Source organism: Pempheris klunzingeri, chromosome 5, assembly GCF_042242105.1.
Source record: "Pempheris klunzingeri isolate RE-2024b chromosome 5, fPemKlu1.hap1, whole genome shotgun sequence".
Taxonomy (NCBI): domain Eukaryota; kingdom Metazoa; phylum Chordata; class Actinopteri; order Acropomatiformes; family Pempheridae; genus Pempheris; species Pempheris klunzingeri.
The window spans coordinates 8,977,974-9,002,750 of record NC_092016.1 but is presented as its reverse complement, the minus strand read 5'-3'; the positions used below and the strand labels follow the sequence as shown (position 1 = coordinate 9,002,750).

Genomic DNA, 24,777 nt, shown 5'->3' with positions numbered 1-24,777 from the left:
TGAAAGTGTGACAATAGATTCTGAGTAGCTCTTGAATCTGAAACTGCCTCACAATTGATCTTTGTCTCTGCCTCTCTCAGACCTTGATCTCTTCTCCTCGGAAGAAAGGGAGTCGGTGTACGTCAAAGAGGGACAGGGGGCAGTGCTGCTCTGCGCTCCCCCACCGCATTATCCAGGTACAGCATAAATTTAACGAGTGTGCTTCTGCTCTGCTACAAGATTATGTTCAGCCCCCTTCATCATGTAGCATCAGCATTTGATTGATATGTGGGCAGATGGAAGTGGCACAGTAGTTAGCACTGCTCCTTACTTACATTTCCGGTCCTGTCTGTGTGGATCTTTAATGTTTCCTCCTTGGTTCTGCAATACATCAGGTGGACTGGAAATTGTACGTTTATGTATAAATACATAAATTAAAGTGTAACTGCTATAGACATATGGTACTGGAAGCTTTTATATCCACACAGCCAGATTTCCATGAAACTGATGAGGCGAATACATGACATGACATGGGACTGACTTCTTGGCTTGTTAATGTCATCTAATATTTAAAAATAATGATGAACTGTCATTGTCTCATTATCAGTGTTTAAGCTGTTTTTCACTCAGTCCCCCTGTTGGGTTTACTTCTACTCCCCCATGACTGTAGAAGAGAAAGAATTCAAAATGTTTTCATCAGTCTCATACTGTATTTAATTCAAGCTAATATGTCATTACAAGGGTTGTTGTTTGTTTTCCCTCATTTCGCTGGTCCATATGTGTCCTCATTTTATTCTTTATTTGGCATGTGCTGAGCTTATGAATTATTTTCATAACATTGCTGTTATTTAGCCAGAGCCATCAACCAAAAAAAGCTGTATGCATATTTTTCATATTCATGCTAATGCAAATCAGTCAGACAAAACAGTCTGAAAGCATTGTTAACTCTCTCCACCGCATTAGAATTACCTCAACAAGCCAATGTGCTTACACTATCCCTCTATTATGCCTCTCAGCTAGAAGAATTATAAGATTTTATAGGAAAGGTCAATAGATGTTTGAATAATAAATCCCTCTCAGCACCAAGGACTTGCGCTATTTTTTATTTTTGCATGTATTCAGATTATTCAAATCTAATCCTCTCGGCTCTTTACAAAGCTTTTGTTGTGTGTCCAGCTCCTTGATTGACAAGTGCCATTTTGTCACGTCTCTTTCTATCCAGCCGAGCTGTCATTCCGATGGATCCTCAATGAATTCCCCACCTTCATCCCGCTGGACAAAAGGCGTTTTGTCTCCCAGATTACGGGTAACCTCTATATCTCCAAGGTGGACTCCTCAGACAGCGGCAACTATTCCTGCATTGCATCCAGCCCATCCATTTCCAAGAGCGTTTTCTCCAACTACATCCCCCTCGTACCTTTGGCTGAACGTTAGTACTTCTCTTCTTACTACTATATTGTCTTTTCCACTGCTTATTTCTGACCTTCCCATAAATTCTGATTACGCTGAAGCAGTTTGAGATGTCTGGTCTCTTCAGTGTTACATCCAGTGATGTTTAATGATCCACATAAAAGCCCAAGTCAAAATCTAGAATTAATTATTGTGTAGCAGCTTGATCACAGTGTGACCACAATAACATTTGCAATTCACTGCACTTAACACAATTAATGTACTAAAGCTCAGTACTATAGTGAAATACAAGAGAAAGCTTGAATACATGTGTCTCTACAATAGCCACGGAGCATGAAGAAGTGTTTGATAAAGAAATAGTATCCAGGATGAAATTCTCATACACTTTTATCAGGAAAGTGAGGTGTGAGTACAGAGCACGACCTTAAGTGTTTCTTAAAGAGATACGTTTCAAAAATAAGCGTGAAATTATGAAGCTGCAAAACACAGCATCAATTTCTTTCCCTGTCGTCCCTACTGAAGCCCCACGTTAAATCACAACAGTGCTTGTTTTAAATGTGATAAGGTCATGCATGCCACTGTTTGAGATTGAGATTTAATGGAACAAATTAGCTCAGAAGTAGTCACAAACACAAGAAGTTGCTTTAAGACAAAGCCAGCTTGTTATGAAGACAGAAGTGGAACATGAGCCGCCCCAGAGATAGAGATCACAAACTAAACCATGGCTTATGTTCATTAATGCTCAGTGTGTTTGCACAACTGTATGTAAGCAGAATAAACACAAAACTAGACAACTATAACAACATTTTCTATGTGTGTGTGTGTGTGTGTGTGAGGGGCTTCCCTGAATCCATCAGTTTTTTTGATGTTGACTTTCATGGTAATGGAGAACTTCACCTGTGGCTGATTTACTGTACTGTACTGTAGTTAATTAGAAGACAAACTGAAATGTTGTATTTCAGAGCAGTTCTTTGGGCTCTCACATGCATATGTGTATTACACCTTATCCAGAGATTGGAGAAGCCTCTGCAGTACGGGGCAGGTGTTTCAACCGGGTGGTTCGATTGAAGTTACATTAGATTTTCCTTAAAAATATGTTTGTATGTGTGAACAAAATTTTGTTGATAACGAGTAATCAAAGTCACATCCAAACAGTATATTAGATGATGTATATTATGTATATTAGTTGAGGTCCAGCAGTGCCATCAGCTCAGAACTAGCAGAAACCAGTCGGACTCAGATACACCCATCTACTGTCTGGAGAAGTCTGGCCAGAAGTGGTCTTCATGGAAGAATTGCGGCCAAAAAGCCATACCTCAAACTTGGCCAAGCGACTCAACTTTGCATGAAGATATAGGAACTGGGGTACAGAAAACTTGCAGCAAGTGCTCTGGACTGATGAGGCAAAACTTGAAATATTTGGCTGTAGCAGAATGCAGTTTGTTCGCCGAAAAGGCTGGAGAGCGGTACAATAGGAGTGTCCGCAAGCAACAGTGAAGCGTGGTGGAGATTCCTTGCAAGTTTCTGGCTGCATTATCTGCAAATAGAGCTGGGGATTGGATCTGGGTTAACGGTGTCCTCAGTGAAGGGGCATTTGCATCCTCCCAACAGCTCCAGGGAAAACATGCTCGCCCACAACAGGATTTCTTTAAATATTTTCAGGTTAGGAGTTATGTGAGAACATATCTTCCTGACTTTGAGACTGCAGATCCGGACAAATTAGATGACGCTCTGGGTCTCAAAATGTGATTTCTTGTTTGTATAAGGCATTGGAGACTATAGCCCCAACCACAATTAACACCATTAAGGCAGAATGGGAAGCAGAATTAGGTGAACAGTTATCAGAGGATATCTGGGCCAAGAGTATGAAATATATACATACATGATCATTTAATGCAAGACATTGTTTAATTCAGTTCAAGGTTCAGGTATTGCATGGACTGCACTATTCACACACAGTGTGACAACTGTAATTCAACAGAAACGACCTTGCTTCATAGTTACGCTTTATGTCCCAGTCCGCTGAACTTCTGGATGGGGATTTTCAAACTGCTTTTGATAATACTGGGGGTAGAGATTAAACCTGAGCCAGTATTAATTATCCTTAGGAGTATCAGAAGGGTCATGTAGGCTACAGGTGGCTTATCCCATGGGCTTCTCACTGGTAAGAAGCTCATTCTTCTATTTTGGAAGAATAAAGGAGTGCCCACTGTTAAATTTATGGTTAACTGAACTGAAAGAAACTCTGCGTTGAGAGATAATTAGATTTATTCTCAGAAACAAACTTGGCACCTGTTAATCCCCGGCACCCGGGTAAACTGTATTGTCTAGTTCTTCGATGTACGTTTGTTTGCTTTTAATAAGCAAAATGAACCATCACGATCTTTATGGCAAACAAAGATGACATAACTCTTAATAAAGATGTATGTATGTATGTATGTACGTACGTGTGAGAAGGGAGGGGAGACATCAGCCACTGTCTAATCCTGCCTCCAAAGTCTCAAAAGTCAACAAGCATGTGCTGAGCAGTTGTGAGAGGTCGAGGGAGGGTCGAGCTCGTGTCACTTGCAGGCATCTAGTTGTTATGTGCATGGGTTTTGAGACTAATTTGTCAAAAAAGTCATACAGACTCCTCTGGCTGAGACTCAAGACACAAACCCAGTGAAAATACAAATAAAAAAAGTTAGAATCATGTTTACATATACACAGGGAGACAAATAGCCTTGTCTCTCATTTAATGTAAATGTCATAAGGCAAATATGGTCATACCAGGATGAGAGACACTAGTGTGCATGTTTTCTTTGTGTTGCTAACCTAAAAAGCCTTGTCACACAGTGTTTTTTTAGTTGTGTGTCTCAGTAGGACATCTTAGTAAAACAGCAGTATGAAGTGTCTTTTGTTGAATTTGACCCACTTAGGCTTTGGAAACAAACACTAAGATGGCTGAAATTTACACTACTTTACAATTTGTTTCAGGCTTAGCATCTAGAAATGGGTTTAGCTTCTGGGTCATAATTCTGGCCTCTTGTTATTCCTCTCAGGTCCCATCAGGAAATACCCTGCAGACCTCAAAGTCAAGTTCCCAGACACCACTGCTCTGGTGGGACAGAATATCACCTTGGAATGCTTCGCTTTAGGGAAGTAAGTGTGAGCACTGGTTACCTTTTTTTCTGTTTTTTTTAGAGTGCATAGTTATGGATGAAAAGGGTTCATAAAAATATGATATCATCCAGTGAGGCTCATCTTCTAGGTTTCAAGTGTCATAAAATTGGTCTCAGTAAAGAATTTAAATGAATATAAATGATGTTTCAGTGGCTCCTCTTCTCAGTGACAACATTATGAAGAAATGTTGCTGTTTGTTATTATTATGGCATGAAGTAAGGAAATTTAAGTGATGCAACATAGCACAGTATGACACACATACTGACTATTGACAGCTCAAATACAAAATTTAAAGTAATAGGGACATATCAATGTCTCAATTGTTCACTCTTAATATGACAACAAGATGATGTTTACTGCAGCGTAGACTGCCAAAGATTCGCTGCCTATTCTCTGAGCTAAATGATTTAAAGCCCATGTTTCAGAATGATGATGACTTGAGTGCAGTGATGCATATGCATTACAAGTTGAAGCCTGCCTTGTGTATCATTTCTCTCTCTCTCTGCCGCTCCCAGCCCTGTCCCAGAGATCCGCTGGAAGAAGTTAGATGGAGAGTTGTCACCCAATCACGAGGTGCGGATGGCGGGAGCTCATCTGCACCTATACAATGTGCAGTTTGAAGACGCCGGTACCTATCAGTGTGAGGCCGTGAACTCAAGAGGAAAGGACTACCATGCTGCACGAGTGTCTGTAGAAGGTAAGAATTATGTTGTACGTCATGTCAGCCTTATTCACTTAAAACACATGACAGGAAATACACACATTCATCAAATGTGTCGGTTTTACAAAGTCTTTATCAACCATATTCATTGTCACTTTGTTCTTTCGGTACATTTTCTCAGGTTTTTCTTTTTTAGATCTAACTCCTACTGTAGTATCACATAATGTATTATTCAGCATCTTTATTGTCTTCTTAGATTTTTCTGTTCTGTTTTTGTTTTCTGCTCTGATTTTGCTCATTTGCAGCTTTTCCTGAGTGGGTGGAGCAGATCAGCAGCTCAGAGAAAGACCTCAGTAGTGATTACATTATGTCCTGCAATGCCAGTGGCAAACCCAAACCACGCATCCGTTGGCTGAAAAATGGAGAACTGGTAATATTCAAACTCAGAAATGTTTATTGTCCCATGACCTAGCAATTTAGCTGTATTTGTAGCCTCTCTGGCAGCTCCATGAGGTCTCTAAGTGTGTTCAGTGTGCAGCCCGGGGTTGTTACAGTAGCACAGCAGTGACAGGAAGCTGGCACTGTGAGTACACATCGTGTCAGGAAAAAATACCTGTTGTTATTGAGCGGGTGCCAGCACGGGCTGTATAACCCTCTATAGAAACAACTATCATCAGCCTGGAAAAATACCCAAGAGAGTAGCAGACAGTGACAGCAGAGTGGGGGAGGCTTTTTGATATATGTGGCTGGATACATCATTACGCATTAATGAAATCCTCTCCCAGTCAAATTAACCAATTATCATCTGTACCCCTGTGGATGTCAACCATCAACAGTTTGATTTAAATCCTTTGCTTAGTAATAGAATTTAAATTGTGCGAAAATGATGAAATGTAGAACGATGATGTTTTACCTTCACACTGTTGTTCTCCACAGCTTGACAACAAGGAGATGAGGTTCAGCAGCTTGACATTTGATGATTCAGGGATGTATCAGTGCATAGCAGAGAATCACCACGGAGTCATATATGCCAATGCAGAGCTGCGTGTGTTTGGTGAGTCACACTTTGGCTGTAGCCGCAGCCCAAATGGCGGCATCAGAGATTTAAAAATCACATTTCAAGCTCAATAATTAGCACTCGTTCAGATACATTGAGTATAATGTCATATTTAATAAGAAAAATAACGTAAATAACAACTACATCGGAGAAAAAAACATAAATAGACTTTGGCCCTTCAAAGTAGCATACACAATATGTTAGATGAGTTACACTACATGTTTTTATGAATATAGACTGTTTCTGGCTTCTGTCAAGTTTGCGATGAATAATCCGTATTGTCCCCCCTCAGCCTGTGCCCCCACGTTTGAGCATAACCCAGTGAAGAGAGTCCTGGCACCTAAAAACGGTCGTGTGGTGATTGAATGTCGACCTAAAGCAGCTCCAAAGCCTGTCTTCTCCTGGAGCAAAGATACCGAGCTGCTTTCCAACTCTACCAGGTGAGCAGTCTCTTAATAAGATGCCACACTTCCTTCTATCCTCTGGTTTGAATATTGTATGGATAAGTATTCATTCAGAGAGGCTGGTTTATTATGGCAGAGATTTTTTGTGACAAATGAGACACATCTGGGTCATATTAAGTCTAGTTGCACGACATAACGTATGGTGATTTAGGAGATCTAGAGTTATTTAGATCCCCAAAATCTACTGTATATACCAGAAAAGTCTTAAGTGTCTGTCAATGGTTGACATTAAGCTCAATCTCAAGCTGATCAGCATGGAGTGTAAGTCCCTGCCTCATGCTCCTCACTGACAAAACAAGCCTAATTTCTGAGCTCTAAGACCCCCAACCCTTCCCCCCATCTTACACACCACCATGCACCACAGTGGGACTCGCGCAGTGGAAGAGCAGCGGCCAAATTATTATGCAGCATATGTCTCCTAATACGCTCTATGGTGGCTGTCTGTGTAAGAGAGGGTGTGGAGCAGTGACGGGGCAGTTGGCGTGATGCTATTTTTCATGCATGAATATGAAATATGCAGAGAAAAATGACATTGTTGCCATGCCTTTAGCGCAATTTAATGTTGTGTCTTGCTGAGTAGTTTCAAGCTCACAGGCATTTTTATTTTAGAAAACCATATATCTATTAGAGAGCCGGCAAACATTCAGAGTACCCTCATCATTTTTCATCATCCACATACAGATGGAATAACACACGCTGGACTTTTGACCTTCATATTGTGCTGAATATTTTATGTCATACAGCTCTTTCTTGCCAGTGTGTGAAGAATTCTGGTTTCTCCTCAGGGTGTTCATTTGGGAGGATGGGAGCCTGGAGATCCTCAACGTGACACGAGCAGATGAAGGCAGGTACACCTGCTTCGCAGAGAATGACCGGGGCAAGGCCAACAGCACGGGCTCTCTGTTGGTTACAGGCAAGTTCCAGCTAATGAACAACGTGTAATTAATAACTCTCTTTGTACCTCTTTTCTGTAATGTTTCCAGGACAGCTGGTGTTGCTTTGACGGATGGCAACCTTCAATGGCAATCATTCCTCTCACTCTCAGTCCCACCAAACAGTCCCGACCTCCAAATGTCGACTGTTGTTGAATTATGGTCCTCTGAGCAGAGTGACAGTATACAGGGTACTGGTGGACATTCAGTCATTCCCCAAGGGCAGAGGCAAGAGGGGATTGCTTTAGATTAGATATGATGAGACAGGGGTTTAGCCCTTACACTGTTACTTGTTGAGATAGTTTGGTTGGATATCAAATAATAATATTCACATACATCTTTGTACTTGTCAGTCCTTTTCTCTACACCTGCAATTTTTCAAAGATTTTTAGTTTTTAAATCTGATCTCCCATGGTGCTGGATTTACAGCTCTTTTCTGCCCCCTTCTGGACATTTTAGCATAGTGAACAATTCAGGTTATTTCATATACACCCTATACTTTACCATAGGTCTGTCTAGACTGCTCCAGACTCCCTTTGTGATTTAAGTCATTTAACTGTATTCTTCTTTTATTAAATCAAATTTTTAATTTTTAATAACCTACATTACGATTCAGTGGCTGGACTGACCTCATTCTCACCTCACTGATCCTCTCATCCTCTCGTGTTTTTCCCCCAGAGTCCACAAAGATCACCTTGGCACCGTCCAACTCTGACGTAAAAGTGGGTGAAAGCAGCTGGATGCAGTGTGCCGCATCACATGACCCCTCTCTGGACATCACCTTCATATGGTCCCTGGATGGCCGAGTCATTGACCTACACAAGGACAGTCAACATTATGAACGCAGCCCAGTGAGACATCATATTGGTTAATTATTTTAAAGAGAAATTAACTTAAATGATTAAAGTTTAGTATGATAGCTCACTCTGCCCCAGCTGCAAAATGTCAGCTCTAGCCTGGAGTTCATCCACGTCAAATCATATTTGAGGTCGGCTTGATGTTTGTAGTATTTTTATTGGACTACCTGGAATGGAAAAGTACAGCCTGATTAAATGAATATGACTCTAAAGCCATTTCACATTCCTTCCCTGAGTGGAATAGTGCATTGTATCAGTTAAATAGCAATTTCAGCTAACATTCATTATTGTTGACATGCCCCACTCTCCCTATAGTGCAGCTCTAACCGTAAGTTAGTGGTTATCATCTCTCATTTGTCACTCTGCCCGCTAGGAAAACACTATATTATGATTTTGATTGATGATACCTCGTTTTTGTACACAGGGAGGATTTTCCCCTCGTAAAAATGGGGTCCAGACCCACTTAATAGTGTTTATGCGGAACTAGCAAAGTTAGTTTGACTTTCAAACAGCAAGTTCAATGTTTTTTTTTTAAGTATTAGTGAATTATTTTCGTGACCTTTTTACAGTGAGAGTGCTGACTAGAACAAACACTACATATTTTCATAGTAAAAGAGGCGAAAGCCGTTCAGCTGAAGATAGTGTCCAGTTCACCTTATTGGATGCCCAGGTTGGATATCTCAGTCTTGAATGTTTTCATTAGTGATTGATATAATACCTCCTTTTCCATATTTCAAGATGCGTTTAAGACTGATAATTTTGCTTTGAAAAGCACACAGTAGGAAGCCTTTGCCTTGTAATATATGATGTTTTGCATTATTACATTAATTCTTGTCTATTGTATTGTTTTGTGCAGAATGGAAGCTCAAACGGCGAGCTACAGATCAAGAACGCCCAGCTGAAGCTTGCTGGACGCTACACCTGCACTGCACAGACCCCCATTGACAATGTTTCTGCCTCTGCCCAGCTGGTTGTCAGGGGTGAGTCATGAGTGATACAGTTACAGTACACATATGCATATAGTCATGTATATAAAATGTCTTAAAGGCTCTGGCTAAAGGATATTTTCTCAATCAACGTCTTACTAGGAGCAATGGGATCCCTCAGGAGTATACTGTTCTGTGTCTTTGTGATTTTATGTGAGAGATATTTGTATATTGTGGTTTCTGTCTGTGTTCCTCTCACTGGTTTGAAGTGGATGTGACTCAGTTGGAAGACGGTGCTGCTACATTCTCCCATGCACTAATCAGTAACACCCAGTCAAGTTTTCAGGGAGTTTGATTAAACCAAACCAAACTAAACAGAACACAAGACTTTTAAATAATTCTACCGTTCATCAGGTGCATATTCCTAAGTTTCTTAATTAAAATTGTCCCTTGCCGTTATTGTCAGCCTGTGAATATGTGGCAAGAAAAGGCATGGGTGAAGAGCCACAGAGAGAGATGACACAAGTACTGTATGATCTCCAGCACGTGCTTGCAGAGGAAAAAAAAAAAAAACAGAGTAACCAGACTGTAGCCTGTTTTTGCCGGATAATCTGTCAACCCCCTGAGACTCCACACGAAAGAACGTGAGAGAGACTGTGGAAGGAAATGCCTGCGTGTCCCCATGCAGGAGACAGAGACCCACACAGGGAACTCAAACCATCTACCACTACCACCCACAAAAGGTCGGCCTAACTCTCAGGCTGTCTAACATGATGCATTTAGACACCAGCATCTGACTACAGCTTTTCTATTAGTGCAAGAAATAGTTAAGAAGTCAAACTGAAACACATCTGATGATGCTTTACCTCTAGATTAAATTAGCTATACTGTATGAAAAGTTTTTGCAGGAAAGTTTTTTGCTTCCTGTGAGTCTTAATAACAAGCCGCTACTGTGGTTGCATTTTTAGAAACACTGCTAGATTTTATTTAACTAAATGGAACAAGCAATGCTTGTCTGTCATTAGAAATGAGTGTCAGCTCCCACTTGTTTTCATTATAACTGAATGAAGTAGCACTTTATGCAGAGATGCAAGAGATGCTGGGATTACAGCAGTTAGTATGTTTATGGTTATTAGTTGTGTGATGCCATGTGATGAATATTTGATGATTGAAGTATGTAGAACATCATAGATTTCTATCTATCCACAATATTTTGACACGGAGCACTGCTGATTTCAGTACTTGTTCTTCCAGCTGCATACAGATATCAACATGCACAAAATAAACCCTGCCCAACTTCCGTAGTGCTCTGTCTGTCATTTACTGTATTTCACCTCCCGGATGATTCATCAGGCTTTGTTTTTACCCTCCACTTCCTGATGAGTGAGAGCTTGCCTTACAGCCTTCCCCTCGGGTCTTGAAACAGGCCCAGTGTTGGTTGGACAAAGGGTCTCTTCAGATAGGAACCCAAGAACTCTTGCAGTGATCTGGTTGCCAGTGATCCCTGTTGTGCCCTGGGTGTGCTGCCATCGCTGCTGCTTTCTTAGCAGGTGCTGACAGATGGCCAGGTGAACGCACAGCGGCTGACTGTGACGTTTCTCACAGTGGAACCAAAACACAGGCCCTGGGCCGCTCCTAATGGAGTGCCAAATGCCAGCAGTTCGGGGTGCAGTGAGGGAGAGATGAAAGACAGCCATTTATCACGGCAGATGAGGAAGCAGATCTGCTTCAGGAGATTGTCTGAGTTGAAACACAGCTCTGCACCTGTAGTTTGTTTTTAGTAGGGATTTGAGATAGGGAGAGGAGCTGTTTTCATATGACGGGTGTGGATGTTATTGTAGCGTAATATTACAGTGTTGCCTGGAACAGTGTTGAAATGTGGCTGAGTTAATGTAAGTGTTGTTAATTAGTCGTACATTTTATACAGTTTGGCTCTTAGGATACAATATGTTAGTTAGTATAAACACATTCTGCTAAACATCCATATGACTCAGTCTTGTACAGACATGGAAAATCTGCATGACGCTTCATCCCTTACATTGAATTGTAAAGAACTGTAGATTTTTTTCACTTCTTCGCTTTCACTCCTGACTCTTAGAGGAGAAGGGAAGCTTAAAGGCTGTCTAGCTTTGGCTGCCTAATCACCTTACTTGTCTCAGCTCATATTCATGACTTGGAAAAAGTAAATCCTGGCTGAATTCTGAGGCTGCGGGTTGGGAGGCTAACCCCGACACAGTCTGGGTTTTCTATTAGGCCATTTTTATGTTCCAAAGGAAGAATCAAGAGGAGCAGGAGGACCAAGAGAAACATTGGATTCAAAAGCTTTTGCTTGAGCTTTAGTTCATATATGTCAATGAGCGCTAAGCTGTAATGCCTTAATCCATCAGTCTTTGCTGATGTCTTTTAAAGAAGAGACTAAAAAGAGGAAATGGCTTTGATGTGCTGTGTTTCATATGCATCAAACAGTGCTCTTTCTGGAGACTCGTGCTGAAGTATAAGGTTGTTAAAGGGTTCAAGACTTTTGCCAAGAATTTCTCCATGAGCTTGAATAAAGATAAAGCTCCTTCAATAACACTATAACCTCTTTCTTTCTGTCCGCAATTTATTAACAAGCAGGATGTTCACTATCTGCCTGAGGCACAAGTCAAAGTGGGCAGTTAATTAAACTTGCAAATTTATGGCTAAGGGACAGTGTCACCAATCCCAACACAACTGTGTAGCCACACTTGTATTCATCACCCATCAAACAACACTTTTAACTTGGCTCTTATTCTTTTCTTTACTTCAGGTCCCCCTGGTGCCCCAGGTGGGGTGCGAGTGATGAACAAAACTGACAAGAGTGTAACGTTGCAGTGGAGCCGTGGAGCAGACAACCACAGCCCCATCTCTAAATATACCATCCAGTACAGGGACTCCTTCTCAAAGGATGTCTGGAAGAATGCCACTACATGTGAGAACTCCAGCGCACTAGTTTGTCAAATAAACACCACTACCTTAATGCTGAGCTGGCTTTGGTGTTATAATAATTTGGGTTATGCCACATAGTGATACTGTAGGCCTACATGGTGGTAGAAGCTCTCTTAAAGATGTCTACAATATAATTAAGTCATGCCTCAATGACTTAAAATATAGGAACAAATTCCAAAAATGGAACTTCATTGTTGTTTTAAGGATATTTTTGTTAAATTGTGGGAGAGCACAACCAGTGCTGTATAATGTTTTAACATACCGTGCTGTAGCCCTGACATTTTGGCATTGCAAAATGAAATCTGTGCATTTCTCTCTAGCTCCTGCAGATGTAGAGGGGAATACAGAGATGGCCACAGTGGTGGATTTGTTCCCCTGGATAGAATATGAGTTCAGGGTAATCGCCACCAACACTCTGGGGACGGGAGAGCCGAGCAGTGCGTCACCTAAAGTCAGAACCCTGGAAGCACGTAAGAACATGACCTGTTTGTGTTAACATTGAGTACACAAGATCTATGGTATGAACCCTCCGAGTAGCTTGAAAGGTCATGGAAATGTGGTCCCACAGTCCAGATTTCCATTCTGATATTTATTCTTCATCATTCAATCATAGCACTATTTACGCACGTTAAGCATCTCCGTAGAAATGAGTCAGCATAAATCCCATCAATCTTTACTTCCTACAGCACAAGCATGCTGCCAAACTCACCACACAAACCTCTACAAATGAGCACTTTGCTGAAACTGTATGCTGTAATTCAATTATAAAATGGAAATCACAGGCTCACTGTAACCTCTCTTGAAAAATCATCATTTGAGAGCTACTAGACTCAAGGAAAGACATGAAAGGTTTTGCCTCTCTGTCTCCTTCGGTGGCAAAGTTCCCTCACTGACATTAAGGTGTTGCATTTGGCACAGGGAAAGACACTGACATTGTGTTTGCAGAGGAAGGATGTTTCAGTTCTGCTGCCAGGGATAGGTTACAGCCTGTGTGGGTTGGCGTTGTTTTTGTGGATTCTTAGCATGTGGGCTCAGAGTTTGACTGTTGCTGTCTCATTGTAGTTCCTGTGGTGGCGCCCTCGGACGTCGGCGGGGGTGGGGGGAGCAACAGAGAACTGACCATCACATGGACGGTAGGTCTGGACTTTTCCACTGAGCACAAGGGGGAAAAGGGTCAAAAGCTCATCTAAAAGCTAACAGAAAAGAGCCATGCTGCTGTTCTGTCACTTTAAACTAATTCTTAGTGAGGGAGAATATTTTCAATAATAATAATGATTGTAATAACCTTTATTTTATAGCAACTTTCAAAACAAAGTTACAACATGCTTCACAGAAAAAAAATAGCATGCCAGAACGAATGAAATAAAAACAGACATAATGTTGACACTAAAAAAACTGCAAACAAGCAGTGCATCGTGACACTGATGCATATATTTGAACCTATAAAGATCACTGTTTTGGCAAAACAACATTTTTCAGGACCATAATGTTGACTTTATTTTAATAGAAATAAAAGGTGGTCCATAAAAATGTCACAAATGAATCAAATGAATAGGGCACAGAAAGCAACTTTATAGAAATTGGTTTTAATAGAGAGTGACTGAAAGACAACAATGCAGTACATCAACAAACATGAGACAGAGAACTCAAACTTGTGGACAGCACACACCAGAATACATAGAGGGATTGAGGAATAAGATTTGGATTATCTCGTACTTTATACAGACACAACAGTTACTCTCAAGCACAAATCAAAGACTGAACAGAATCATTATCCTCAATTCCTGAGCAGCTGGAGGATGAGGTGATGCTTTAGGGGTTAGTGGTGCCTAATGCAGGCACGTCTTATGGGACATGTGGTGTAACAATAAAGCCAGAGTGCCAACAAAGAGAGTGAGGCATGAGGACTGATCGAAGAGGAACTCTTTGTATATCGCTCACAGAATGCAGTCATTTTACTGAACAGTATACAAACATCATTTGACTAGTATCAGCAGTAGAGTATTTCTGATAATCTGAGTATATAGCACATACATAAGTGGATAATGCATGATATGCATAGTTTGAACTCTGATAGTATTAAAACTTTAATTCATACTAGGGACTTAAGAGGTGTGTTGGATAAAACATTTGTCACATTAACCTAACTGTTTGATGTTTCTGTCACCAGCCTGTACAGCCACAGTACTACTTTGGGCCTAATTTTGGCTACATTGTGGCCTTTAAACCACATGACGTATACGACTGGAGGATAGTGACAGTAGCTGACCCGCAGGCCAAGCGCTACGTCCACAAAGACTCCTTCATCCGTCCATCGACAGAGTTTCTAGTCAAAATCAAAGCATTCAACAGTAAAGGAGAAGGACCCTACAGCCTAACAGCTATAATTTATTCTGCACAGGATGGTAAGCACTGAGGAGATTCACAGCTCTCAACACTGAAGTGTAAAAGGGAAAATGTGCCAAACTGATCTCTGTCACGGTGTCACAGATCAACCTGGTTCTGTTTTCTCAGTATCAGAGAGAATGAGGAATTCTTCAATATGCCAACACTCTGCTATTTCAATCTGTCAGTGTCAGCTACTTATCACTGCCAGGGTTTTCATTGGAGTGGGACCCATTTAATAGGAGTTCTCATGTATAGTTGTGAGGAATTTTAATACCCCTTGAAAGTGAACCCATCTTCCCCTCTCTCTCTCTCTTTCCTTGTGGGGGATTATCATGATCTATGTAGCATGAACCAGAAAGCTGATAATTCGCCCAAGGATGCAAAGCATTTAGCCTAGTTATTAACTTCCACTGACAGACAGTTGAGATAACCATTGGCAACCCAGACATGATGGGTTACAGAGATGTCCCATCGCCATGGTAACCCACTTTGGGAACGGTTGCCGTTTTAGTGTCTATGAATTTATAGCTAAGCCTCTGCCTCCAGGGGTGTGCACATTTGTATTTGTGTGCTTGCTGGTTGCACTGTGTTGTTTTTGTGCTTTCTTGTTTCTGTGTGCAACACAATAACAGTATTTGATGGGTTGTTGGTTCAAGGCCCAGCGTGACAATTTAACATTCAAGGACAGTTTCCTGGCAGAGACAGCTACACGCAGTGTATAACTGGCTCATAAGTCTTAGAGAAGTGTCCGATCAGCTAGTGAAGTAATGTGGGCCAGGAGAGATTTCTGTCACTACACTTGTTCCTTACAGTGATTAATTCACACGTACCACTGAGAGAAAAATGGCATTGGTGAGGCCAACAGACTCAGAAAAGGAAACGCCAGATAGTTTATGGTCCGGGTAATGGATCCATTAGCTTGTATGGCGAACAGGTCAATATCAAAATATTTATATTAATATATTCATACTTATCAAAATGCTACATTTGAATTTTGTGCATGCAATATAGAAATTAACTCTGAAGGACATGTCCTTGAAAATGGTTCTCTTACTGTAACCTATTTACCAAACTGTCCACTATGTCTTTTCTCAGCTCCATCTGAGGCTCCTGTAAGTGTTGACAGCAGAGCTCTCTCGGCTACAGAAGCCATTGTGTGTTGGCGGCCTCTCACACAGAGCAATATAGACGGATACCAGGTCAGTAGGAGGCATGAGGCATGTTGGTAATAAATACGTACCCGTGTGTGAGACATACTATGGCTCTGGTCTCTCAGCAGCTTTTTTTTTGGTGTATTTAGACACCACATGGCTGGAAAAAGTTACTAAAATCTCATCAAATATTTGTCTTTAAAGGTCTTTTTGAAAGCATTATTCCAAAAATGTTGCTTTATATATGAAGTATAGTATAGCCATATAGTATTGACCTTTTTTCATTATTTTTCAACTTTGTATCTATCTTAATCTTACTTTGCTTTGTATGACATTTTCTCTTTTCACAAGCCATGAATAAGTGTTATACTGTATTATACAGTCTTATACTGTAAGTGCTGTAAAAACAAGGTTTGTACACCAAGCCTGTTTTGGATCCAAGCCATCTCTCCCTGTGTGCCCCTGTGTGTCCCAGGTGAAGTACTGGAGGAATCAGGAAGACAGTGAGGGGGGTGCCCAGAGGGTGGTGGTATCCAGCAGGGAGAACCACACCAGGCTGGAGGGTTTGAGGCCCGACTCCCACTACCTTATTGAGATTCGGACCTACAACTCTGCAGGATACGGGCCGGCCAGCGAACACCTCCAGATCCACACCAAGAAAGCCCGTATGTTGTACTTCAAGGCAGTTTAGTATTGACTAGCAGGGACCTGCATGGAAAACAACATGTCTCTCAGAGCAGAGTCATTTTAATAAATTCATTGCAACTTTTGTCTTTTATCAGCTCCAAGTCAACCCCCAAAAATAATTGGTAAAAGATTAAAGGGCCAGTCAGTGAATATTGCCTGGGAACATGTGGAGCCTTGGGCTAACGAGTCATCGATAGATGGTTACAAGGTGAGTACAGCTCTGCATTGACTTTTATGCATATTACAATCTCTGTGAAGTGAGGCAGTTGCTGCTGGGAACCTTCTGTTTCTATGCCTTATGTGTGTGTGTATTCCTAGGTGTTGTACAGGCAGGAGGGCCAATCCACAGGCACTCTGTACACAACCAGTAGACGGCACATAGACCTTCCCCTGCACGCAGATGGTAACTATGTGGTGGAGGTCCGGGCGCACACAGAGGGGGGAGATGGGGCTGTGGCACGAATCCACATAACAGGTAAGAGATAGACTCCACCATTCAAGTGTCCCTTTTTATTCACAATTCTCAATAATATATCATTGTAATGACATTCATGATCCTGGTTTCTTGCCAAATCAATAAGGTTTTGGAATTTTAACCTTGTTTCTCTTGTTGATTAGTATTCTGGATTAACGGACTGGATTAATGAACAACTACACTTCTACGGTAGTAGAAGGAGCAGACCTGATAACCTGTTTGCATTTTATATTGTCTAACCCTGCCAAAAAGCAGGAGAAGAAGAAGCGTTCCAGTCACAGTCCTGGATTTATTAGTCATGTCTTCACCCAAATTTCAAGTGGGGATGATCCATGGATGTAATAAATCCAGGGGATGATCATGACTGACAAATCAAATGAGTAAAGTAATTCAAGGGACTGCAAAAAGGCAGCAACACAACACTGATTTCATCCCTCTCATTCCCTTTTCCTCACTGTGGCTGGCTGGGTATGATGATGGTTCTTCTAACTCAAAGGCAAAAGGAATGTAGAGGAAGTGGAAAGAACTAATGTAACAGTTAAGGTGCTGGGACAGAATAACCTCTATATTAATTACATTTAGATGGTCATAGTACAGCAACAGGAAAGATATGAATACAATTTCAGAAGGAGCACTTTTCCGCACAGCGGAGGTAACTTCATTAATTATTCATAAGTGTTAATTGTCTTGTCAGGGTTCAGTCTGGATCTAATGGTAAATGGCATTTTGTACTTTCATACACATCAGACAGGTAAACTGTAACACAGATGTTACACCCACTGTAAGTCACCATCCTGAGGAACGACAATAAGGGTCAGCTAATGAACTACTGATGTTCTGCAGGGGAATCAATCTAATCATTCTTAGAAGAATACTTCAATAGACAAACAGTAAAATATAGACTGATTAACTGTTAAAAACTACATGGCTCAAAATAAATTGTACGGTGATCTACTTTCCTCCCGACTACTAGCCACCATACTTCACATTAAGCTGGCGGAACACCTGAAAAGCTCACTTGCCTGGAGTGAGGATAAAATGGGTAATTCAAAGAGAAAACAACTACAGTCCCTCAGAGCTGCAGACCGTCAGCCCCCTTGCCTGCTTTTAACCTGATGGTATGATTGCTGTGCAATTGATTGCATGCGCACATTCACATCGTTCACACGTGTGTGGAGTGTGAGTGGATGAGCAGTGTGGCAAAAAAAAAAAAAAAAGGATGGCACAAGAGAAAGAGAAAAGGTGGAGCTGTTAGGGAGAGCATTAAAAGGAGAAAAGCCTGGCAGGAAAGTGACGGTAAATGCTGTAAAATCATCTTCACTAGCAAGGGAAATGGCTGGTGTTTAAAAAAGAAAAGACATACTTGCAGGACTGCCCTCAGCGCTTCATATCACAACAAAGTCACGCTCTGTAGGTGAGTATGAGTTACGTATGCATGGAAATACTCTGGAAGTTAAAGTCCTGTATACTCTTTTCTGTCAGGTGGAGGTATCTCCAGTTACTCAGAGCTTCCAGAGCGTCATGATGATCAACACAAGTCCAGTCAAAGCTCTGAGGAAATGCCAGGTGCAACAGACACTCTAAAAGTGCACAGAAATGACATAAATTAATAATATGCCTGTTGCCTTAATCATTGACGAACTCTTGAAACTGAAGCCATTTGGTTTTTTGGTTTTTTTTTAACTAAAAGTAAAAGATATGTTAGGAGCAGAAATAGTATTTCAACAAAATGCTCACACTATACGTGGTCTCCCGTGAGTGGAGTAAGCATGTGTGTGTGTGTGTGTGTGTGTCATTGGCACTATGTAGTCTATAACACCCCTCACCTACTCCATTGCACATTAAGTACAGCATGTAAGGAGAGATGTGATTGCTTCTAGAGTTTCAAAAGCCATGTTTATATTCAGTCTGGATTGTTGTTAGATCATCATACCTTTAAATAATAGCCTACCTGTAATGGGAACTGTTGTATTACCCAGCTCTAAAACATTTATTTCACCATAGGTGGTTATGGTTATGGTTTTATAGCTACATTGTCAGCATCTTTTCAGGCTAGTTGAAAGTCATATTTTCAAAAATCACTTGGCTTAAAGTTAGAAATGCAGCAGTAGTGGTAGGTTAGTGTCGCCTAAGTGAGGCTAAGTGTTCCATGGCATGCAATATTCAGGTAGGTGAAAGACAAATGGACAAAGCATTAGTGTAAATGATCAACTGTAAATGATTGATATTTATAGCAGTTTACAGGCACACATAGACTAGAATGTGTAAAGTGGAAAAGAGCAGAAAAGCTTTATGACAGAAGTACTCATTTAGAGGAGTGACTCTCCCTTCAGTTTCAGGGTTTTTTTCTGTTTGATGAACACTGAAATTTCATCTAACGGCTGAGAGGAAGGACTTTGAGAAAAATACTACTGTATTTCATCTTCACGCAGGTTAAGTTTCACATCAGTGGAACAAAAATAAAGAAAGCCTCCAGTTAAATTTTAAATCCATATTGCTGAGGTGGACACACTGTGATTGTTCATTCCTGGCCTGCCATTTCCTTGTGAGATTATACCAGGTTCAAAGTTGGCGGTAGGTTATCATTTGTCACAGCTAGAGGGTTCCCATGGGCCAGCACAGAGCTGTCACTTCAGGTTTCATACCTTAGATTGGAGGGCTAAGATGGGAAACTTTACGGTCCGTGACTAAAGCCTTGATAGCCCACTGACTCGATCCCCTCACTGGCTGATGGACTGACAGGTAGGCTGACTGGATAGAGGAGACCTTAAGCCTCTGTAATTGATCTTGATGAGCAGAGGAAACCCCTCCTGTGGTTTCCCTTATCCCTTATCGTTCAGTCCAGGCCCATCTGACAGCTTGATTTCACAGACCCGGGGATTTAAGCCATGGGGGATTTCAAATGCAGGGCATTGACAAATGGAGGAGCATTTAAGGTGATCTCCACACAGATGGGATATAATATCACACTTCACACGCAAAACAAGGTCTTTAGTTTGATGGACGACACAGGGGCACTTGAGGGACATTATTTTTTTCCTTAAATTAGCAGCAAATTTGACTGACAGACCAATTTGTTTTGAAGCAGAAGCTAACACGCCGCCATCTCTGTGTGTCTCTCAGGTGGAGGTGTCATGGCCGCCCAGTCGCTCAGCGTCCTCTCTGTACTCCTGGCGGCTCTCCTTTGCCTGAACCTCTGAATGTAGCGCCATCTTTGTCTTCACTTCCCGTGAAGGAGACTCTTTATGGTTGAGGCCTATAAGGACTTTGGGAGTCTTTCCACAAACGTTTGTTTCCACCTCTATAACCCGGGACGTCATATTCCAACTCTTCCCCTCTGGAATATATTGTGGAAAGAGACACAGAAATGGAAAAATTGGAAATGGACAAAGACATCCCTTATTTATCCACAATAAGCCTCTTTGGAGGAGTGTCAAAGGAGTTCTGTCAACTTTTTAAATATGCCTTATATAAATGACTGCACTTATCTTTCACAATAACTCATTTTAAAGTGGATTATGACTTAAAGTGTGAACATTACACTTTGCATAGTTAGGCTGTCAAGTCTTTTTACATCATTGATCTGTGATGTTTTGGAAAATCTATCCTACAGTGCATTCCATAGTATAAAGTTAACAAGTAACTGTGAAGGATAAGTGTATGAGTTTATAAAAATGTCTTTGTCTTTCTTTACTTGCAGTTCAGTGGCATTTTCTTCTGTTTTCTTTTCAAAATGAAGCACACCCTTTGTTACAGAGATACAGTCAAATCAAATCTCGTCCTCCCATACCTGATATTATTAACAAGCATCATAGAGGAAAGAGCAGTTTGTGTCATGCTGAGATAATATATCCAATAACTGATATGGTTTTCTAATATATATAGATGTTAATGGATGGAAAATAGATTTTTGACCTGCAATCAACGCTTATTTCCAGATCATAACATGAGCTCTATTAATAGAATACCACTTTCAAATCTTGTGCATGTTGACATTATTACATGGAGGAAAAGTTTGAAATGCTTCAAAAGTGTTGAGGGGAGTATAGGCACATGGATTCATATTTGCAAAGCGGAATGTAGAGCAAACCACGGGAAGAGGAACAACATATCAGACATTTACAAATGCAAAACTGCAGCAAAAAGAGTGCGAAAGTGTCTTTTTTTTTATTGCTTGCCTCCTCTGGTTATATTTGTACAACTGTGCAGTGATCAAGGCTTTGCCACATAATTTGGGTCAATATTGAGACTGAAAACTGCTCCTTGTTTTTGAACTTGACCGAAAGTTGAGAAAAAAAAAAACAGCTTTTGTTTTGACTGTATCATTAGGACCTCAGTGGTACCCGCTGGTGCTTTGTAAAGAATGTTGGCATTTTATTTCATGTAAACATTTTCATTCCATGTCTTTCGTTTATGGCTTTGTGTGCGAGTCACTATTAACAGTTACAGTGAAAGGTAGCGACGCTCATGTCCTCCAATAATTGTGCAATGTCTGATTCATCTGTGGCTACTTTATATTTTCTAATAAGACAACTTGTCTAGCTCCTCAAACAGTAATCTAGTATATTTCAGTTTTCATTATATGGTATAAACAGAAGCACAAGCAAAGCCATCCATGTCAGCGTTAAGAGCCCATTAAGCTCATGAAGTTGTTTCCTCTGCATTATTTTTGTCATTTTCTTAACATGTTATCAGAGATATATAAACATTATCAACTGTTGTTGTTTTTGTTCATGATTACTATATTTGTATGTCATGACCCATAGCTGGACAGTTTAAAAGCTTATTTCCCTCAAATGGAGGAACAAATGCTGTGTTTTAAAATTCCTCCGATTCATTTCTAGTGTGATTGATGCTGGCCATGCTTCTACATTGTGACTATATCAACATCCACCACAAAGTGCTTTTCCTGGTTTCCCTTCATGCGACAAATCATAAAAAGAGTTGCCAAATGCATGAATGCCTTGAACTCTGACATTTTGGACAAAGCAGTGGCTCTACATTCTAAAATGCATGACATTGGAGAGGAAGTGGCTCACTACTTTGCAACAAATCAACATCATAGCAACTTCTCAACCTCTCGGCTTCATACGAAATACATTCCATTCCTGAGTGACATCCCTTTACGTCAGAGACAGTGTAGATCCAAGCATAGTACGTGCATTAGCTGCTAAGCTTCATTAAGCCAGTCATCTCATGTGAAGTCTCGGGTAGAGGGTTTTTAGAGAGAAAATCCTAAACCGACTAAAGGAATCTCACTCATTAAAGTTCAGAAATGGTCCCTGCAGTCTCATGCACACAATGGTTGGGATTTGATAGCATCACTAGTGGCAGTGGCGGCACGTTTGGCCATTTGCTGAAGTTCAGCGCTTAGCTGGACTTGAACCGCACTTGTGAGGGATGGAACTGGAACCTTTCATTGGCTGGACATGGAACAATAAAAGTGTAGTTAACTATTAAAGTGGTCCGTGGCTTTCTCTGATGTTTTGCAGTGACTTTTCTGTCTTGGGGAGTACTGGTCGATTTGAATGTACTGTAATCTGATTTTGAGTGCAGCTTTACAAAGCATGCTGGAGGACGTAGTTAGACTCTTAAGTGAAAGTAGCATTACAGCAATGTAAAAATACTGTTACATTACATTCAAAATCCAAGTCAGCTGATTTCATTATAAGCAAAATGTGGTTTAGTATCATAATTAAAGGTACTCTTAAGCAGAATGGCTCCTCCTAAAGGAGAATACATCAGCCATATTAAGGCAACCCAAAACATGTCCCTGTAATCTACTTAAGACTCATCTATAGAGTTTTTAATAAATAAACTACTTCAACACTGTTTGTTTTATAACAGTGCGAACTATTTCATAAGCTCCATATACATCATCTCCAATATTAATCTGCAAAATAAGTATTTATATATATATATATACTTCAGCTATCAGTTAAATGTAGTGGGGTAAAAGTATGTAATTTCCCTCTGAAAAGCAGAAATAAATGACATAAAATGAAAATACTTGCACTAAAGTACAAGTACTTGAAAGTTGCACTAAAGTAATGTGTTTAGTTACATTCCACTACTGACAACTTTGGTGTCATTGTTTAGCTGTAAAAGTGTGTAGTGTCAAATAGAACAATATCAGTCACGGGAAAACAATCACACCATAAAGTCCATTTAGTAGCAGGTCTGGAGATTTCTAATGGCATGGCATGATCTTTATCATATTAACTACACTGAATAAAGATTGTGGACTTGTGGCCCATTTATTGTGTTGCACCATAGATGTTGCTCCACGTCCTCTGTAAAGAGAAAAGGACAAATGACTAAAAATGACATGGAAAAAGTCCCTTTTTAAAGTTTGAATTCACAGTAAGTCAGCATGAGTTCACTGGTGAATGAAACATGAATTGAGTCAGGACAAGCTGGCAGTCTGAAATACTGATATTATTGTAAGATTGGAGCTCAGCCATGAAAACCAAAGACATGCAGACACCCCTGCAGAATATTTCCAGTTCAGGACGACCACAGTTTCACTTCAAACACACACACACACAAAGAAAATGTGTCAAAATCAGACATTTTCTCCACTGGGGTTGAACAACTGGTGGTCTCAGATGGTTTTCTCACTGCTCTTAGATGTGCCAAAGTGCCGACACTAAAAAGGTGGATTTACATAAAAATTCAGCAAAAACAAAGCTTTGTTGGGGGGAAAAAAACATTTGATCACTTGTGCCCTTAGTTATTGCTGTCTTTGGATTAAAGTAATTTATACAATGATGAAACTTTAGACTGGTTATGTGTGAAATATCCATAACAGTGTTTCAGCTCTCGCATACCAAATAAGAAAAACTAGAGCGTCATTTATGATTAATGAGCAACCTTCCTTTATCAACTCAAACAGTTGCAACAAGTCTTAACATTTTGTGCAGACCATGTCTGTGCCCAGGAAAAAGCTATTCTTTACCAGTATCAGATGTATCAGAGATAGTGTTTCTATCTGCCCTCCATTACAGATAAGGCCGCCTTTGTCAATGTCTAGTTTTTCAGGCAGAAACAGCTGTTTGAGTTTTGTTTCCTATCAGGTATCCAGCAGATGAAAAGTAGATTGATATCACCCCTCTTTCATGGATTAGGTCAGACCAAATGAATCAGATTTTAGATTCTTATTGAGCTTCAGGTCGTCGCTCCGTTTCAGTCAGAAGTCTGAATGGTTAATGAAAATCAGCTTACAGAGAGAGCAAAAGACAGAGATAACTTTTTCGCTCCTGTAGCTTATCAGTCCAAGCACATGGCCTGTGTGATAGGTCTGATCTCAGGTGGCTGTGAAACACTTTCCCCAAAACACACTTCCAATCACTGTTACTCAGGCTGCTGCTTGGTTCAATCCGACTGCTCCTCCAGATCACACCCTCCAGACTATAAACTCATTCGCTTGTGGAAATAGAGCTATTGGCTGACAGTTGATTTAAAAAAAGATTTAATTTAATATCACATTATAAAATAATAAGAGATACTATTTCATTCAGTGATTGGCGGAGGGGGAGTACATTCCTCTGACCCCCTTGTGCATGTGTTTTTGCAGACAGGTGTGCAGTCCCGGGACAGATTGTGCTATTGTCTTTGTAAATCTACACCTGTTCTCTGACAGCTCAGACAACACAAAACAT

General features: G+C 40.7%; 1 protein-coding gene across 3 annotated transcripts in view; it reads left to right on the top strand.

Moving 5' to 3' along the window:
* LOC139201022 (contactin-1a-like) overlaps positions 1-22,575 on the top strand; it is a 63,704-nt gene extending 41,129 nt beyond the window's left edge. For 2 of the 3 annotated variants that reach the window (XM_070830224.1, XM_070830225.1), the window contains exons 6-25: positions 81-176; positions 1,202-1,408; positions 4,431-4,530; positions 5,067-5,248; positions 5,518-5,642; positions 6,149-6,266; positions 6,562-6,709; positions 7,519-7,646; positions 8,344-8,516; positions 9,379-9,502; positions 12,237-12,398; positions 12,736-12,885; positions 13,478-13,548; positions 14,586-14,820; positions 15,899-16,002; positions 16,430-16,619; positions 16,737-16,849; positions 16,960-17,116; positions 18,599-18,682; positions 20,240-22,575. In XM_070830224.1, the coding sequence (XP_070686325.1) occupies positions 81-176; positions 1,202-1,408; positions 4,431-4,530; positions 5,067-5,248; positions 5,518-5,642; positions 6,149-6,266; positions 6,562-6,709; positions 7,519-7,646; positions 8,344-8,516; positions 9,379-9,502; positions 12,237-12,398; positions 12,736-12,885; positions 13,478-13,548; positions 14,586-14,820; positions 15,899-16,002; positions 16,430-16,619; positions 16,737-16,849; positions 16,960-17,116; positions 18,599-18,682; positions 20,240-20,316 (2,744 nt within the window). In that variant the 3' untranslated portion in view covers positions 20,317-22,575. The remainder of the gene's footprint in view (positions 1-80; positions 177-1,201; positions 1,409-4,430; positions 4,531-5,066; positions 5,249-5,517; positions 5,643-6,148; positions 6,267-6,561; positions 6,710-7,518; positions 7,647-8,343; positions 8,517-9,378; positions 9,503-12,236; positions 12,399-12,735; positions 12,886-13,477; positions 13,549-14,585; positions 14,821-15,898; positions 16,003-16,429; positions 16,620-16,736; positions 16,850-16,959; positions 17,117-18,598; positions 18,683-20,239) is intronic. The other variant, XM_070830226.1, reaches the window with a different exon arrangement.
* The last annotated feature ends 2,202 nt before the right edge of the window (positions 22,576-24,777 follow it).